The 17,142-nt window shown below is 39.0% G+C and overlaps 1 protein-coding gene across 1 annotated transcript in view; it reads right to left on the bottom strand.

Annotated features, from left to right (window-relative positions):
• The window catches only part of CFAP44 (cilia and flagella associated protein 44), a 135,681-nt gene that overhangs the window by 85,463 nt on the left and 33,076 nt on the right, over positions 1–17,142 (bottom strand). Inside the window, exons 6-12 of the mRNA XM_019652227.1 lie at positions 9,921–10,137; positions 8,058–8,172; positions 5,219–5,383; positions 2,713–2,868; positions 2,251–2,298; positions 1,601–1,700; positions 963–1,057 (exon numbers count right to left, since the gene is read on the bottom strand). Of these exons, the coding sequence (XP_019507772.1) occupies positions 963–1,057; positions 1,601–1,700; positions 2,251–2,298; positions 2,713–2,868; positions 5,219–5,383; positions 8,058–8,172; positions 9,921–10,137 (896 nt within the window). The remainder of the gene's footprint in view (positions 1–962; positions 1,058–1,600; positions 1,701–2,250; positions 2,299–2,712; positions 2,869–5,218; positions 5,384–8,057; positions 8,173–9,920; positions 10,138–17,142) is intronic.

The following is a 17,142-nucleotide window of genomic DNA, read 5'->3' as shown; positions in this document are numbered from 1 at the left end:
CCCAATGGAGTATGGTAGAAGGGACACTAGGTGACTCCCTAGGTTGGGAAGACCAACAAGATCTTTGTTGCAACACTAGGTCTTGGAGCCCCGAACTGCTGTGTGAGACATGTGTGACTGCCCTGAGGCCACGATGCTGTAATGAAGCCCAAGCCACATGGAGGAGCTATTAGGTAAGCACTCCTGCTAACTTCCCAGCTTAGCCCAGCCTTCAACCCAGGTATCAGACTTGTGACACAGAAGCCTTTAGGTGATCCAGGCCCCAAAATTCCAGGTCTTCCCAGCTGAGGCCACAGACACTAGGAAACAGAGATAACCCATCCCTGCTGTCACCTATCTACACATAAATTCTCAATCCACAAAATATGTGAGCAAAATAAAATGATCACTGTTTTATGCCACTATATTTTGGGATAGCTTATTACAGAGCAATGGATAACTAGAACAACTCTATCTCTGACTAATTTTTTCCCACAGCTATTATCTAACATATCACATATTTTAGTTATTTAGCTTTTTTACTGTTTGTCTCTGCCTCCTGTCGCCAACCAGAGTGTTAAGACGCATGAGGGCAAGTATTTTTGTCTTTTTGCTCACTAGTGTATTCCCAGAATAAAGAACACAGCCCAGCACCTTGCGGCCATGCTGGAAATAGAAACAAAATGAATGAAATCAAAGTCAGAAGGATAGAGGATACACCAAGTCTTGTTGGGTAATTATGCTGTAACATGGAATTACTACTAATCTGCAGGGAGCACAAAAATAGATTTTCATTAAAACAGGACCAAAACCACAACAATAGCAAGGTCATGACATGATTTCTATTATGTTCTAAGTGAATAAACTAACTTAAAATTTTTATTCTTCTCTAAAATCGAGTCAGAAAATGTCTATATATCCAAGAAATAGCACTGATATATTTACTAGCAGAATCTGCTAGAAATTCATTATAATAAACTTACCAGCCGAGGCACCCAAGTAAGGGCAGTACCTCCTTGCTTGAATTTCACATGAGCCAAAGGAGTTCTGCTAGCAAAATCATAGATTCGAATAGAGCCTACAGAAAGACAGTTTTAAAAAGAAACAAATGTACACATAATTCCTTTTTAAATAACCTTGGCTCCCTTTACATGTTAAGAATTACAAGAAATAAATAACTAAATCAACTGATCACCCAATAACCTTCCTTTAGTGAAAAATTTCTATGTCTCCCGTCAACCAGGTAATTTATAAACATGAATAGTAAAGAAGACAACTGATGATTGACTGATGGATCAATGTCACCTCACATGGTCCACACAGATTCGCCATAAGTCAAGAAGAAAGGAGAGGGAAAGAAAAGGCAAAACACAACTGTGGATAACACCAACATGAATAGCATTTCCATGAGTGACTTACTGATTGCCTCCTTATTTTAATCTCACAATAACCATGGCTGCTGCGTTTTGTGCTGTCTCCCCTCCACAAAAACTCACCTCACTTGCATTAAGAGGTTTCCTTTTAGAAAAATTCTCAAATGCTTTTAATCAAACACATATAAAAAATTGTACTGAAAACAAAACAAAAGCCAGACATATTTTCCTTAAGAGTTCCTACTTACAGTCCAAGGCAGTAGTAGCCATGAGATAAGTGACAGGAGACACGGCCAATGCTTCGATGGCTCCTGAGTGGAAGGAGAAGAGGCATTCGGGGTCGTGGGTCTGATAAGAAGACAGAAATTCTATTAGCTCTCAAAGATATGTTAATTTAGAATTAAGGTCAAGTTTAAAGAAATGCAAATAGAACCCTGTAACATATGTGTGATTTTATCTGAATAAAAATAAGACAAAGCACAATGGGTTAGAAAGAATGCTGCACTTTCGGATTAGGAGAAAGTACTATTTGCAGTAGATGGCTGTGTCATTTTGCACAAGCCACTTAGCATGCCAGTCTTCATTTCTTCATCAGTAAAATGGATGGCAACTGCCTGCCTACTAAACAGGGTAGTGGTGAGGATTCCATGATAACATAAATGGCTTTTGTTTATGAAAACTGTAAAGCAGTATATAATGTTAGCCATTGTTATTGCCACTTTTCTGGTAAGTTTCGCTATGAGATGGACCTGTTTTAAACGTAAAATTATATGTTGAGCCAGTGTTTGGTGGGAATAATGATCAGATATGGAGAAAGATAAAGTATCTTTTAAGAAAGAATAACAAACGTTTTTATTATGAAAAATTAGGAAAAAAATAAGAAAACTAGGCCACTTACGATATTTGAAAAGCTAAGGTCAAGCTTCCATATGGCTCCACTGGCATCCTAAAAAATTAAATACCTAATAATTTTCTGTTTTATCATTTTGAACTTTTATCAAATTAAAATAATTTTCTTCTTATGATTTAAAGTAAGGACAAACAGTAATACCAAAAGCTTTCATATATTTTAAAGAGTGATTGAAATTTAATAAAATTAACCTCTACATATCTTAGAACACAACCACACAATAAATGAAGCAATTTCGTTGTATGTATAGTCAAACATAATAAAAATGCTTCTAGTAGGTTTTCTGAGTATAAAATGTAGTCATTTAAATACCAATACTCAGGATCTCTTCATTCAGGTATCAATAGTAGTCTTAATAGTAAAATGGATTTACAGTGACAATAATTTATACCAATTTAATTTTATGTCCAGGTAAGTTTAAAAGAGTCAAGAGAGAAGAATGCAACTTACCTGAGCCAACCAAACGTTATTTCCAGCTTCATTCATTTTTATCATAGAGAAGAGTTGGACATTCTTGTCTACTTGAAGTTCATTAATGGGCTCGATCTCTAGCAATCCAGTCTCATCTACAGTATCAGCAGTGTCTATGGCCTCAAAATCCCATATCTTATAAAATTAATTTAAAAAAATACCTTAATCAGACAGCGGTTTCTGAATTTATATTTCCTAAGCCAGAAAAGAAATACAAAGACATTCCTTTGTATTTACAGGGATTTCTGAGAAAATACAGCTCTGAATGAGAATTCTAATTTACTCAAAATACTCTGTATTTCAAGGTTTCTGACAGGTCTTTTGGCACATAAGAAGCAAACGGTTCGCTTGTTCAGCAAGACATCATCACGACTCCTGTTTTATATACACAGTAGGCCCCTGGAAAGGGGAAATAGATGTTCTTGCTTAATAATTCAAGCACTATCTTCATTATAAGCAGAGAAAATGAATGTAGATGATGTCTTCATTAAAAAATGTTTCTCTTCCTTACAGGTTTAAACTGTACTGCTCAGATAAGGATTGTTGTTCTTGGGATAGACCAGAATGCTACAGGAAGGGTGACAGAGCAAAGTTTCACCTCATGTGGCAAAGAGGACGTGCTCTGTGAAGTGCCAAAGCCCACTCTCGGTGGTTCTGTTGACACACACTGCCACATTATCCTAGACTCAGTAACTCAGACTCCGGGAAAGTAACTTCACGGAGGATCGGTGTTGTCCCACAGATTAGCCTCACTGGGGAGGGGTCCAACTCCTAGGGCCAGGCTAACCTGGGAGCTGGGGTAAATTTTCCTAAAGGGTGAGAGGTAGAGATTTACAATGTAGAGGACTGAAGAGATAAGAGTGGACTTTGCAAAGAAAAGCGAGCTTAGAATTTAGCAGTGTCCATGAAGAGATCCTCTGTGAAATATTTAACTTTTCTCTTGAGGATTTCTTCCACTCAGTATTTTGACATTTTGGGGTGACATATCTTGGAAGGATAGTGAATATATTGTATGACATAATAAGGAATATAAAACATTCTCATTGTAATGAATAAACTCTAACAAGATTAAATTTAATATGGTAAATGTAAACATTTTATACTTGGGTTCAAAAAGCCAATGGTAAGAGGACAGACTATGGGAGGCATGGCCTATACAATATAGTAGACATAGTAAGCTCAGTAAGTGTCAACAGAGTGGCCAGAATATTAAAAATGTGTGTGTGTGTATAGATATATATAGATATATATATATAGATATATATTATATATATATATATATATATATATATATATATATGCAGTGTTACTTCTGATAATACTTCCTAAAGAATGTCCAGAGAAAGAACACTTTCTTATGACAGGCCCCAGAAGGAATATGTACCAATATATACCACAAGACAAATCAGTGGGCTCCAGGTTGGCCAGCAATGGCAGGGTACACATAGAGAGGTGTGACCATAACCAGGGGGACTTAGATGCTGGAGGAATAGATGCTATAGGCAGGAGAGTGTCCATATGTGAAAACAAGTGAGTTCACCAGTGTAAGGAACCATGAGAAGGGTGAATCCATAGGCAAACCCTCTCAGGTCACCTTTGAGTATATTTCTGATTGGTAACCTCAGTTAAAAATAACATATGTTTGGCACTTTTGACCATATAAAATGACCCATTCATCCATCCCAGGCATTTTGAAAGGACATCTGTGTCCACTCTTTATATTTTGCTAACATGGGCTTTCATTGTCTGAAGCTACTCTTTCAACAACAGAATTAAAATAACAAAAGATCCCTTCAGAAAATTTCAGTGCTAAGAAGCTGTAAATTAATGTTTATCACATTTCAAATATTTACCACAAGAGAAGCATTACTTAAAATGATTTGGGGGCCGGCCGAGTGGCGCGATGGTTAAGAACTGGCTTGGGACGCCAGAGGGCCCCGGTTTGGATCCCACATATGAGGGCCAGTGACACTGCCCTCTTCAGCTAAGATGCTGAACAACAGCTCAACCTGGAGCTGGGCTGCTGTGAGTCGCTGGCGACAGCATAGGCTGCAGTCCCTGTGGCAGTGGGTTGCCATGGGCTACCGTATGTAGCCAGCAGCCAGCGTGAGTGGCCAGCAGCCAGCGTGAGCGGCCAGCAGCCGCAGTGAGCGGCCGTCCAGAAGCCGGCGACTGATCTGCCTCGCCCAGGAAGAGCGCAATGATGGTGCCAACTTGGGCCAGTGAAGCAACGTCCTCCACAACTAGACTGAAGAACAAAACGACAGCAATTTGTCTGTTCCCCTTCCCCCAATCCCCCAGCACTGTTCCCCCCAATGCCCCAATAAAAATCTAAAAAAAAAAAAAAATGATTTGGCCCTAGGAGTAAATGACCACTGAGCTTCATAAAGTGACTTTTGTGAGAAATCAAAATCTGATAGAACCAATTGGGTGGTCTGCATTGTTTAGCTGTGGGTGCTACTGTCCAAGTATCAAGAAAACTTACCCGAATATATCCATCTGACCCAATAGTGATAACTTCACCCTCATCCAGCATGATCTGGTTGATGGGACCCTGGTGACAACACTTACTTGAAGCTCGACAGAGCTCAACTTTGATGAAGCCAGCTTCCCAAAGCAGCATGTTGCCCCATTCTGACCCTGAGAGCACCTGGCCGGTGTGCAGAAAGAAAGGAATGTGCATTAGAACAGACAATTGTGTATATTTATGCCTCAAATAGCAGGTAAGAATTATTTTTTAAAGATTATTTTCTTGATTAAGGAAGTAAAATATTTTAAATATAGAAAAATAAGAAAATATAGAAATGAAAACTCACAGCCACAGAAATAACCACTAATCACATTTTGATGTATTTCTTCCTTATGTTATATATTGTATCCATTACTGTGATTAAGCTGTATGCTGCTGGTTATTTTTCAAACATATCTATTATATCTGTCTTTGTAAATCTCTTAAGGACATAATCCAGGAGTGGAATTACTGGGTCGAAATTTAGAAACATGTTTAAAGTTCTTGATAGATGAGATGCTACTTTTTAAGTGTGATAATATCAACTATTATAAAATATCTAATAAGTTGTGAGGCCATTACTGAACTCAGAAGATTATAGCATAACAGTATCCAATTTCAAACAAGGATAATCATCTGGAAACACCTCATACTAATCCATTTAATCCAGCACTTCCCAAAGTACATACTACCAAACACCAGTTCTTAGGATGTTTAACAGTGTTAACTGATAAATAATACTAATGTAGTATGGACTCTGTGCCAAGCACTGCTTGAGCATTTTACATACATTAATTCATTTAATTCTAAATGAACTGGTACATTTATTGGGGATACCATGTACAGTTGTGCAGGTTGGGCACTTTATTTTCCCAGAAGAGTTTTTCTCTTTGCACAAAGGAACCATGTAGGCCAGTAGAAGCCCTATCATTATCCCCATTTTACAAAGGGAAAAACTGAAGCACAGCACAGTTACGTACTCAGAGGAGTCAGGATTCTAAACCAGGCCCTGTGGCTCAAAAGCTGCTGTTCTGACTACCATTACCTCAGAGGACAGGTGGGAGGACAGACAAAGTCAAACAGATTTCTTTTTTCTAGGACTCATGGATCCTTTAACACAACATATTCACTGGGAATCGTCAAGAAGAATTTCTACATATGAAGGAATTTGACCAGGAATGCCTTGTTTTCATAGCGCTTCCGTGCAGACCAATGTCCTATGAAATGCCCTTTGGGAGACGCTCACTGACCTAATTCTTGTGAACCTGCTCTAGGATCCTGCATTCCCACTTCCCTCTCATCTAGAGTAACTCATGACCTTATTCAGTCTTGTCTACCTCTTCATCTACCTCACCTTATCTATTCTGCCTATTTTAACAGTTATTAAGTTTCAGCCCACTTGTTGTAGAGTCTTTACTTAGACTTGGTTTCTTCTGTCCAGTGACTAACGCCACCAAAAGTCACCAAAGTCTATAAAGCATTCCTTTCTGAAATGTCACTCATATCTGGCTTTCTTTTTCCATTTGTCTTGAGGAACGTCGAGGCCCTCATCAACGCTTCTTTGAGGAAAGCAACATCTTTCTTCCTAGCTCATCTCCTTGACTCCAGCTTTCCCTTCTTCTAATTTGCTTGGCATTTTGTGGTCAAATTTATCTATAACTTCTTTCATTTGCAACTCTACTCTTCCAATATATAGTAGCTCTGCCTGGCTGTTAAACTCTTTGTACCCTAGGACCAAACCATACTTCTCACTCTAATTTCCCACTCTTTCCCAGCATGGATGCTGTATTCCAATTAGCCCTCTAAATAACTGATATTTATTCCTAATGCTAAACATTTCCTTTTATGGCTCTTATTTAAAAAGGCTTCTTTTCTCCCCTACATCTACACAAACCCTACCGAACCTTTTTAAGATATATCTCATACCATGTTTTTAACAAGGGCTGTATTGATCTTTATTTTAGCTTAATTCTTACAGTATTCAGAATTTGAAGACGGAATGATTTACAATCATCTTATAAGTTTGGATATACTATAGTTTAGCCAGCATCCAATTCTTTTTATTTCCTCCTGTACAGCACGATTTCAAATTGAGAATACCCCACGAGGTAGAGGGATTAGACCATTTGGTTCCTAAAGTAATATTTGTATGCTGGCATTTACTTATAATTGAGATGATCACAAATAATTCTATAGAACTCATCCTAATAGGAAGCCAAGTACAATATTAATGGAGAACTGTTTCTATAGGCAATATGCCTATACATTTTGTAAGAGGAAGAGTGAAAGTAAACTAACAATATTAAAGAATAAACTAACAGATTATAGTTGCAGGTTGCAGATGTTATTGTAAAGTGGCTCAATCTTGCTGAATAATAATCTGACAATAAAAACAAAAGCTACAAGGTACTATATAACCTTTGACCCAGTAAGTCTTCTTGAAGCATCATGGCAAAGAAAAAAGAGGGGAAAGATAAACATTATAAACACTGCAACTCTATGACATAATTAAAAGTGACAAGTATGTCACTATGTTAATATTTTAAAAAATGCTTGCATATTATATATATTTATAATATTTAGTGAAACTAAAATTGAAAATGATATGTACATGTGTGTCATGACAATTTCATGGAAATATATTAACTAAAATTAATAACCTGAAGAGGCAAAATTAAATTTTCATTATATTCACAATTATAGTACCTATTATTGCTAAGATTAGCAGTGCTTTTTAGAATGTATAATGTGCTTTCATATGTGTATGTCACTTGAAAACATAATTTGATTATTGTAGAACAGTGGCTGTACTCACCTTCCCATCCGGGAGCTCCATGTAACCTTCTATATCAGTAGTGGCTGTTTTGCCAAATCGACCTAGTGAACCCTGAAGCTTGAGACCAGTGAATGTTAGAGCCATTTCCCAGAATCTGCAAACAGAGAAAAGAGTGAATGTACCTCAAGGACTTTTAAAAATTCTAATATACCCCCAAGCATTTACATATTTCATAGTTACATATATTATTTCATTTATTAATTAATCTGATTAATATGTATTAAGTATGTACTACCTGTCAGGCAAAGTTCTAGGTAATGTGAATTCAGCATTGAGCAAAATAGACGCCCCCCCCCAAAAAAAAATCTTTGCCTTTATAGAGCTTATATTTTTGAGCTGTGCTGTCCTATCCAGTAGCCATTAGCCAAGTTAGATGATTTTAATTTAGATATAAGGTAATTAAATAAAATTTAAAATCAGTGTTTCAGTCAGACCGGCCAGTTTCAGGTGTTAAGTAGCTACATGTGGATTGGCCAACAGAGAACATTTCTATACCAGCAAAAGGTCCTATTGTATAATGATGTTTTAGAGGATGTAAAAGTTTTCCCCAAAATTCCAGTTTACTTGCTGTGTAACTTTAAGTGATTATCTTGATCACACTGTGCCTTCATTTTCCCATATACAAAATGGAAATATTATTAGCACCTGCCTCATAAAATTGTTGAAAAACTTAGAACAGTGCCTAGCACATAAAAAGCAATCAATCAGTGTTAGCTATTACTACCATTTTCTTATTAATAGTCTAAATGAATGTACAATCAGAGTGATGAAAACCATGTAGGAAAAGAATCTGGCCTACCAAATGTCTATAAAATAGATAATAGAAGATGCCAACAAGTCAATAATATGAAGTCAAAAGCCTGAATGACCAACATTCTTCTCCGAGGCTATGGTAGGTCCCCGATCATTTGTTTCCATATACTCTGTTTCTGAAATTATAGTACTTCACACATGAAATTGTTCAATGTCTATCTTTCCCCAAAGATATAGTGCACAGAAAATATGCACTTTACTAAATGATGGGAAAACGTAAGAAAATGGAAAATTTTAACCTACTGCTAACAAAGCATTACTGAAGAATTTCCCCAAGACTACATATAAAAATCTGTTCAATTATGCTATATTACCAATGAATCAGTCAGAAGACCAGTTTTCATTGGAATAAGAGGAATTTAGGATAGATTAAAAACATCTTTCATAAATAGACACTGGAATCAAGTTATGGGCTGCTTGAGGGTGGTGGTAGAAGACTGTTAAATAAATACATGAGACAGAGTGTAACAAAAATAGAGGACAAAATCATTCCATCCTGGACATAGACCAGAATAGGATATAGTAAAAAAGATGTGGAATTTAGACCCAAAGTCCTAAGATCAAGCGTTGGGTCAGCTACCATTTAGAACTAAGGGGCCTGTGTCAGGAATGATTTTGTTGTAATTCTTGTTTTACAGATGAAGACTGAGTTCAGAGATGTCAAAGTGATTTATCCATCATAAAATGTTGCTACAAACAACAAAATAGTGAATCTGAAAGCTCAATATGAATTTGGAAACAGCATGCCAATGCTAGGAAGACATTCAACAAACTCTTTTAGGATGCAAAGCTTAAAGACGGCAGTAGGCTAAATTTAAAAGCCCTTCTTTTATAAGTGCTGTCTGCGGTATGGTAATACATCCCCATATTGAATGAAAAAGCTACACTACCAGTTAGCTTTAAAAAGAACACATTTTTAAAAGTGTCCTAATGTTAATAACATCAGCAAAAATGTGTCCAGCTGGTTGATCCTCTTAGATGATACCCTTACAATAACCTACTAGCCCCTGTGTCAATCACACAACCTACTTGATGTGGCCCAATCCTGAAGTAGTAAGCTGCTCCTCATTGTCAGGATTGAAAGTGACCTTAAAAACGTCCTGGGAGAAAGCTTTTGTCCTAAGTATGGGCTGTTCTTCTTTCCAATTCCAGATGGTCATTGTGTGATCCGGGTTGTCACCAACAGAGGCCAGCAACGTACCGCTGTTGTTAAAGTCCACGTAAGCATAAGCCAGGTCAGTCCCATCTGAAAGGATGAAGGTGAGTCTAGTGAACAGGGGCAACATTTATTTTATTTCCAACAGTGTATTATTAAAAATAACAAACAACGAGAGAGAGAGAGAGAGAGAGAGAGAGAGAGAGAGAGAGAGAGAGAGAGAGAGAGAGAATGTGCCCCCTCGATGATGTATATTGATGGAAGAATACCAAGAATCCATTAAAGAAGTAATTCTAAAATCATTCATCACCCTTGGATTTAGAAAAAAATCACATGATATGCGTTGCAAGGGTGAATAAATCTTAATCACATTTTACATGAGAAAACCACTTTGAAAACATATTCCATTTTATATAATGGGGGAAGGGGACACAAAAGCATGTTAGCAGAAAGAAATCAATCTAGGATTTCTGGTCAAGATGGCACAGTAGGTAAACGCTGGGCTTACCTTCTCTCTCACAATCACATCAAAATTACAACTAAACCACACAACAACCATTATTGAGAATCGCCTAAAATCTTGTTGAACCAAAGCCCTACAACTAAGGACATGCAGAAGCAGCCACCTCAAGACTGGGAGGAGGGACAGAGATGCAGAACAGGCTAGTCCCACACCTGCCGGTGACCATTAAAAACTCGCAGGGTTATCTTGGCAGCAGAGGAGCAAGGGGTCCCAGCCCCTCCCCAGCCCAGGGTTCTAGTGCCAGGGAGAACAGTCCCCGTAATTTCTGGCTGTGAGAACCAGCAGAGATTGTGGCTGAGTGAGACAGAGGGTGGTTGGAGTCCCAGGAATTCCTCTTAAAGGGACTGAGCACAGACCTACCCACTGAAAGAATCACTGGCTCTGAGCTCCAGCACTGGGGCAGCAGCTGGAGAGGTGGCAAGGACATACAGGGTGGGGAACAGAGTTGTCTGGATTTAGTATGGGAGCTGAAGGAACAGCTTTGTCCTGGATGGAGGAACTTGCAGAGGCCATCATTTCTTTGTTGAGCCCTCCCCCTTCCTGGTGTGCAGACGCAGGTGGCCATCATGTGACTCTCTATCAAGCTGGCTGTGACCCTGGTGATTTCAGACCCCACCCTGCCCAAATTTCAGACACACCCAAGCCACTTCCAGTGGCTTTTTCATACAAACTGCCTGCCTTAGCTCATGCTGTATACTTTCCTAGGGTCTCTCAAAGGTTCATGGAACCCAGGCATGAAGCATCTGGCATAAGCCTGGCACTAGTGGCAGCTGGCCTTGGTTCATGGCTTGGCCTCTCAAGGCACTTCCAAGCACAGCACAGGTGGTGGCCATCTGGGGATTTCTTTGTAGTTCCTGCCAGGTGGCCATGGGTGGGGCAAGGGCTGCAGCTGAACTTGACCTGCAGTGAGTCCCCTGCCAGGTGGCCCAGGGGCCAGCTTCAAAATGAGCTGGAGCATTACCCAGCCACCTCCAAGGACAACACACCCAAGGGGCATATTGGGCCGGCACCAGAGCCCTGCTGAAGCAGATCCTGCTCTGTAGGCTCAGCCTCTGCACCACAACTCCTCTACTGTAGTCATGGCCAGTCCTCACAACCAATGAGCCCAAAGGTCGGTCCCTCCCATTGATGTGCAAATAACAACCAAGGCTCAGCTACAAGAGGAGGGTCCACACAACCCACACAAGGGACTCAACTGCAAGGGCTCAAGTGACCAGGAAGATTGCGCCACTGAGCGCTAGGACACCTACAACAAAAAGCCACGCTACTAAGACTGGGAGACACAGCAGCCCTACCTACCTAATACATAGAAACAAACACAGGGAGACAGCCAAAATGGGGAGACAAATGTCCCAAATGAAAGAACAGAACACAGCTCCAGAAAAAGAACTAAACAAAATGGTGACAAAGCAATCTACCAGATGCCGAGTTACAAAAACTGGTTATAAGGATGCTCAATGACTGCAGGGAGAACTTCAACAAAGAGATAGGAAACATAAAAATAGAGATAAAACACATAATTAAGAACTAGTCAGGAGTAAAGAATACAATAACGGAAATAAAGAATACATTACAGGGAATTAACAGTAGATTAGATGGAGCAGGAGATCAAATCAGTGATTTAGAAGATAAGGTAGCAGAAAACACCCAATCAGAACAGCAAAAAGAAAACAGAAACCAAAAATTAAGGAGAGTTTAAGGGGCCTCTGAGACAACCTAAAGCATACCAACATTCTCATTATTGGGGTACCAGAAGGAGAAGAGAGAAAACAAGGAATTAAAAACCTACTTGAAGAAATAATGACAGAAAACTTCACTAATGTGGCCAAGGAAATAGATATACAAGCCCAGTAAACACAGAGAGTCCCAAACAAGATGAACCTAAATAGGCCAGCACCAAGACACATCATAATTAAAATGTCAAAGATTAAAGACAAAGAAAATCTTAAAAGCAGCAAGAGATAGTCCCATAAGGCTATCAGCTGATTTCTCAACAGAAATTTTGCAGGCCAGAGGGACTGGCACAAAATATTCAACGTGATGAAAAGCAAGAACGTACAACCAAAATTACTCTACCCAGGGCCGGCTGAGTGGCGCATTGGTTAAGAGCTGGCTTGGGAGGTCAGAGGGCCCCAGTTTGGATCCCACATATGAGGGCTAGTGACACTGCCCTCTACAGCTAAGATGCTGAACAACAGCTCAACCTGGATCTAGGCTGCCGTGAGTCGCCAGCGACGGTATAGGCTGCAGTGGGTTGCCATGGGATACTGTGTGTAGCCAGCAGCCAGCGTGAGTGGCCATCCAGAAGCCGGCGACTGATCTGCCTCACCTGGGAAGAGCACAATGATGGTGTCAACTTGGGCCAGTGAAGCAACGTCCTCTACAACTAGACTGAAGAACAAAAGGACAGCAACTTGTCTGTTTCCCTTCTCCCAATTCCCCAGTGCTGTTCCCATTCCCCAATTTCCCAATTAAAAAAAAAAAATTACTCTACCCAGCAAAGCTATCATTTAGAATCAAAGGACAGATAAAGAGCTTCCCAGATAAGAAAAAGCTAAAGGAGTTCATCACCACCAAACCAGTATTACAAGAAATCTTAGAGGGACTTCTTTAAGACTGAAGGAAAAAAAAAAGAAAGAAAAAGAAAAAAGAAAATCAAAATATGAATAATAAAATGGCAATAACTACATATCTATCAACAACTACTTTCAATGAAAATGGATTAAATACTCCAATCAAAAGACAAGGGGGCTAAATGGATAAGAGAACAAGACCCTTGCATGCATATGCTGCCTACAAAAGATTCACTTTAGATGGAAAGACACACGGACTGAAAATAAAGGAATGGAAAAGGTATTTCATGAAAAGGGAAAACAAATGAAAAAAGTTGGGGTTGTAATACTTTTACCAGACAAAATAGACTTTAAAATAAAGACTACAACAAGACAAAAAGAAGGACCTAGTAATCCACTTCTGGGTATTTATCTGAAGAAACCCAAAACACTACTTTGAGGGGACATGCTTATCTATATGCTCATTGCAGCATTATTTTCATAAGCCAAGATATGAAGGCAACTTGGGTGTCCCTGAATGGATGAATGGATAAAGAAGAGGTGGTACATATATACAATGGACTATTACTCAGCCGTAAAAAAAAGAATGAAATTTTGCCATCTGCACTTATACGTGGAATCTAAAGAACAAAATATATAAACAAAATAGAAACAAACTCAGATACAGAGAACATTTTGATGGTTGCCTGATGGGAAGGGGGTTGAAGGTAGGTGAAAAGGGGAAGGGATTAAGGGGAAGAGATTAAAAAGTATTCATACAAACTGGTTGTTACAAAGTAGTCATGGGGATGTAACTTAAGGAATATAGTTAATAATAATAATGTAATAACTATGTGTAGTGTCAAATGGGTGCTAGATCTATCAGGGTGATAGAATGGGAGGGAGTCAGGGGCTGGGTGAAAAAGGTGAAGGGATTAAGAAATACAAATTAGTAGTTACAAAACAGTCATGGGGATGTCAAGTATAGGGAATATAATCAATAATACAGTAATAAATATGCATAGTGCCAGGTGGGAACTAGTCAGGGGGATCACTTCCTAAATTATACAAATGTCTAACCACAATGCTCTACACCTGAAACTGATATAAAATAATATTGAATGTCAACTTTAATTGAAAATTTTAAAAACGGGGGGGATAAAGAAGAATAAGAGGTTCAAAGTTCTAGATACAAAACAAATAAGTTTTGGGGGGTGTAATATACAGCATAGGAAATATAGTCAATAACATTGTGATAGCATGGTACAGTGCTGGGCTTATCATGGTGATCACTTCTTTAGCATAGGATGTAATCAATAATGTGGTAATAACTCTGTATAGTGCCAGGTGAGTACTGTTGAATAACTATGAACACCTGAAACTAATATAATATTGTATGTTAGCTATATTTTAATAAAAATCTTTAAATAAAAGAAAAAAGAGAAATCTATCTCTAATTTAAAATTTGCCCCTGGGGGGGAGAGAATCACAAAATAGCAAAGGGTGACTTCAGGTTTCCGGTTATACATGTAAGGAGCTTGGAAGTCATGACTCCATCCTATCAAGTAAAAAAAGCTGAGCAAACTGAAAAATTAACAACTCTTCTTGTATCTATAAGATAGGGAAGGACACGGGCGAACGGATACCTCCAAGGCTGGGGCGAACTACTGGCGAATATAGGGATTTGCAATTTTCCAGAGCAGAGATTCGGAGAGATCCAGGTGAAGCAGCAGAGGGAAACAGTGCCGAGTGGTAAAACTTGAACTGTAACTGAATTGCTGGAGGCTCAGTATGGACAAGTCTGAGAATTAACATCTCCAGGGGGACCCTGTCATAAAGTGGACCCAACAACATTGTGAGATTTACCTCCAGGAGTTTGACCAGGGTCCCACCATAAGTATCTAGAAAAGTACCCTTGGGCTTCCGTCAGTGGGAAGGGAACAGGAAATGCCCCAGCGCACCCTGTTCTTCCTAATAAAGCCTGCCCTCAGGTGAAATGAATTAACCAGCGCCTACACCAGCTGGGATGTTATAGGAATGTAACAGACCTGGGGAAGGACACACAGGCATACTTGTTTTATTGCACTTTGCTTAACACGCTTCACTGATGTTGCGTTTTTTACAAATTGGGGACAAGCCCTCCACCAACACAAAGATCACAACTCGTTTTATTGTTCTACTTGCTTTATTACAGTGGTATGGAACCAAACACACAATACCTCCAAGGTATGCCTGTACCCAACTCTAACCTACTCTAGTCATCCTGTCCCACCTCAGAGGAGAGAAAAATACTGAGCAGCATTTATGAAGTTCACAGTCCAGACGCACAGGCTCACTAAAAAACTGAGGCCTGACTATAGGACTATATGGTTCACTTCCTCTCCTCCTACACCTCACCACCAAGTTACTAAAGGCCTGTTTACAGGAGTTCTTTTTACCCAGTACATCACGTCTCACTATCAAGAAAAAAATTACACAGCATACCCGAAGGCAAAAAAACACAGTTTGAAGAAACAGGGCAAGCATAAGAACCAGACATAGCAGAGATGTTGGAATTATGAGATGAAAATTTTTAAACAACTATGATTAATATGCTAAGGGCTCTAATGGATAAAGCAGACAACATGCAAGAATTGATGAACAATGTAAGCAGAGAGATGGGAATCCTAAAATAGAACAAAAAAAAACCAAAGAAATGCTAGAGATAAAAAACAAAACACTGTAACAGACATGAAGAATGCCTTTGATGGGCTTATGAGTAGATTGGACACAGCTGAGGAAAGAATGTCTAAGCTACAGAGTATATTCATAGACACTTCTAACACTGAAAAGCAAAGAGAACAAAGACTGATAAAACCAGAACAGAATACCCAAGGACTATGGAATAACCACAAAAGGTATAATTTATGTGTAATGGGAATACCAAAAGGAGATGAAAGAGAAAGGAACAGAAAGCATATTTGAAACAATAATGACTGAGAATTTCCTCCAAATTATCGTCTGACACCAATCCACAGATCTAGGAAGCTCAGAGAACACCAGTCAGGGTAAATGCCCCTCAAAACTGCAGAAAATGAAAGATAAAGAAAAAATCTTGAAAGAAGCCAGAGGGGAAAAAAATACCTACAGAAGAACAAAGATAGGGATTAATCCAACTTCTCCTCAGAAACCTTGCAAGCAAAAAGAGATTGAAGGGGAAGAGATTAAGCTATACAAATTGCCAGTTATAAAAACAGTCAGAGAGATGTGAAGTACAGCATAGGGAATATAATCAATAACACTGTAATAACTATGTATGGTGTCAGATGAGTACTAGGTTTTCCAGGGTGATCACTTCATAAGTTACATAAATGCCTAATCACTATGTTGTACACCTGAAACTAATATAACATCGTATGTCAACTGTAATGAACAATTAAAAAATTATTTAAAGAAGAGGGAGTAAATTATTTAAAGTGTTGAGACAAGAAAAATTCCAACCTAGCATTCTGTACCCCATGAAATTATCCTTCAAAATGACAAATAAAAACTTTCTCAGACAGACAAACATAGAGGAAATTTATTTCCAGTAGACCTGCATTATAAGAAATGTTAAAAGAAGTTCTTTAGGGAGAAGGAAAATAATCTATATTAGAAACTCAGATCTATACAAAGAAAGGAAGAGCATCAAAGAAGGAATAATAAGTAAAGGTAAAATAAAAACATTTATTTTTCTTATCTTTTTTTAAAAAATTGGGGAATTGGGGGAGGGGAACAGTGTCAGGGAATTGGGGAGGGGGACCAGCCAAGTTGTTGTTCTTCAATCTTCGTTGTGGAGGGCGCCAGTCTCCATCTGGCTGCCCAATGGCAGCTTGTGCCCTCTTAACTCAAGGTGTTGTGTTCAATCTTAGTTGCAGGTGGGTGTAACCACCATCCCAAGCGGGAGTTGAACCAGCAGCCTTGTTGTTAAGAGTGTGCACTCTATCCACTGAGCCATCCGGGTGGCAGCTCAGCTCAAGGTGCTGAGTTCAGTCTTAGTTG

This window comes from Hipposideros armiger, unplaced genomic scaffold (genome assembly GCF_001890085.2).
Source record: "Hipposideros armiger isolate ML-2016 unplaced genomic scaffold, ASM189008v1 scaffold_176, whole genome shotgun sequence".
In the NCBI taxonomy this organism is placed as follows: Eukaryota; Metazoa; Chordata; class Mammalia; order Chiroptera; family Hipposideridae; genus Hipposideros; species Hipposideros armiger.
The sequence above is the reverse complement of the archived record's forward strand: the minus strand, read 5'-3'. Positions and strand labels throughout refer to the sequence as shown.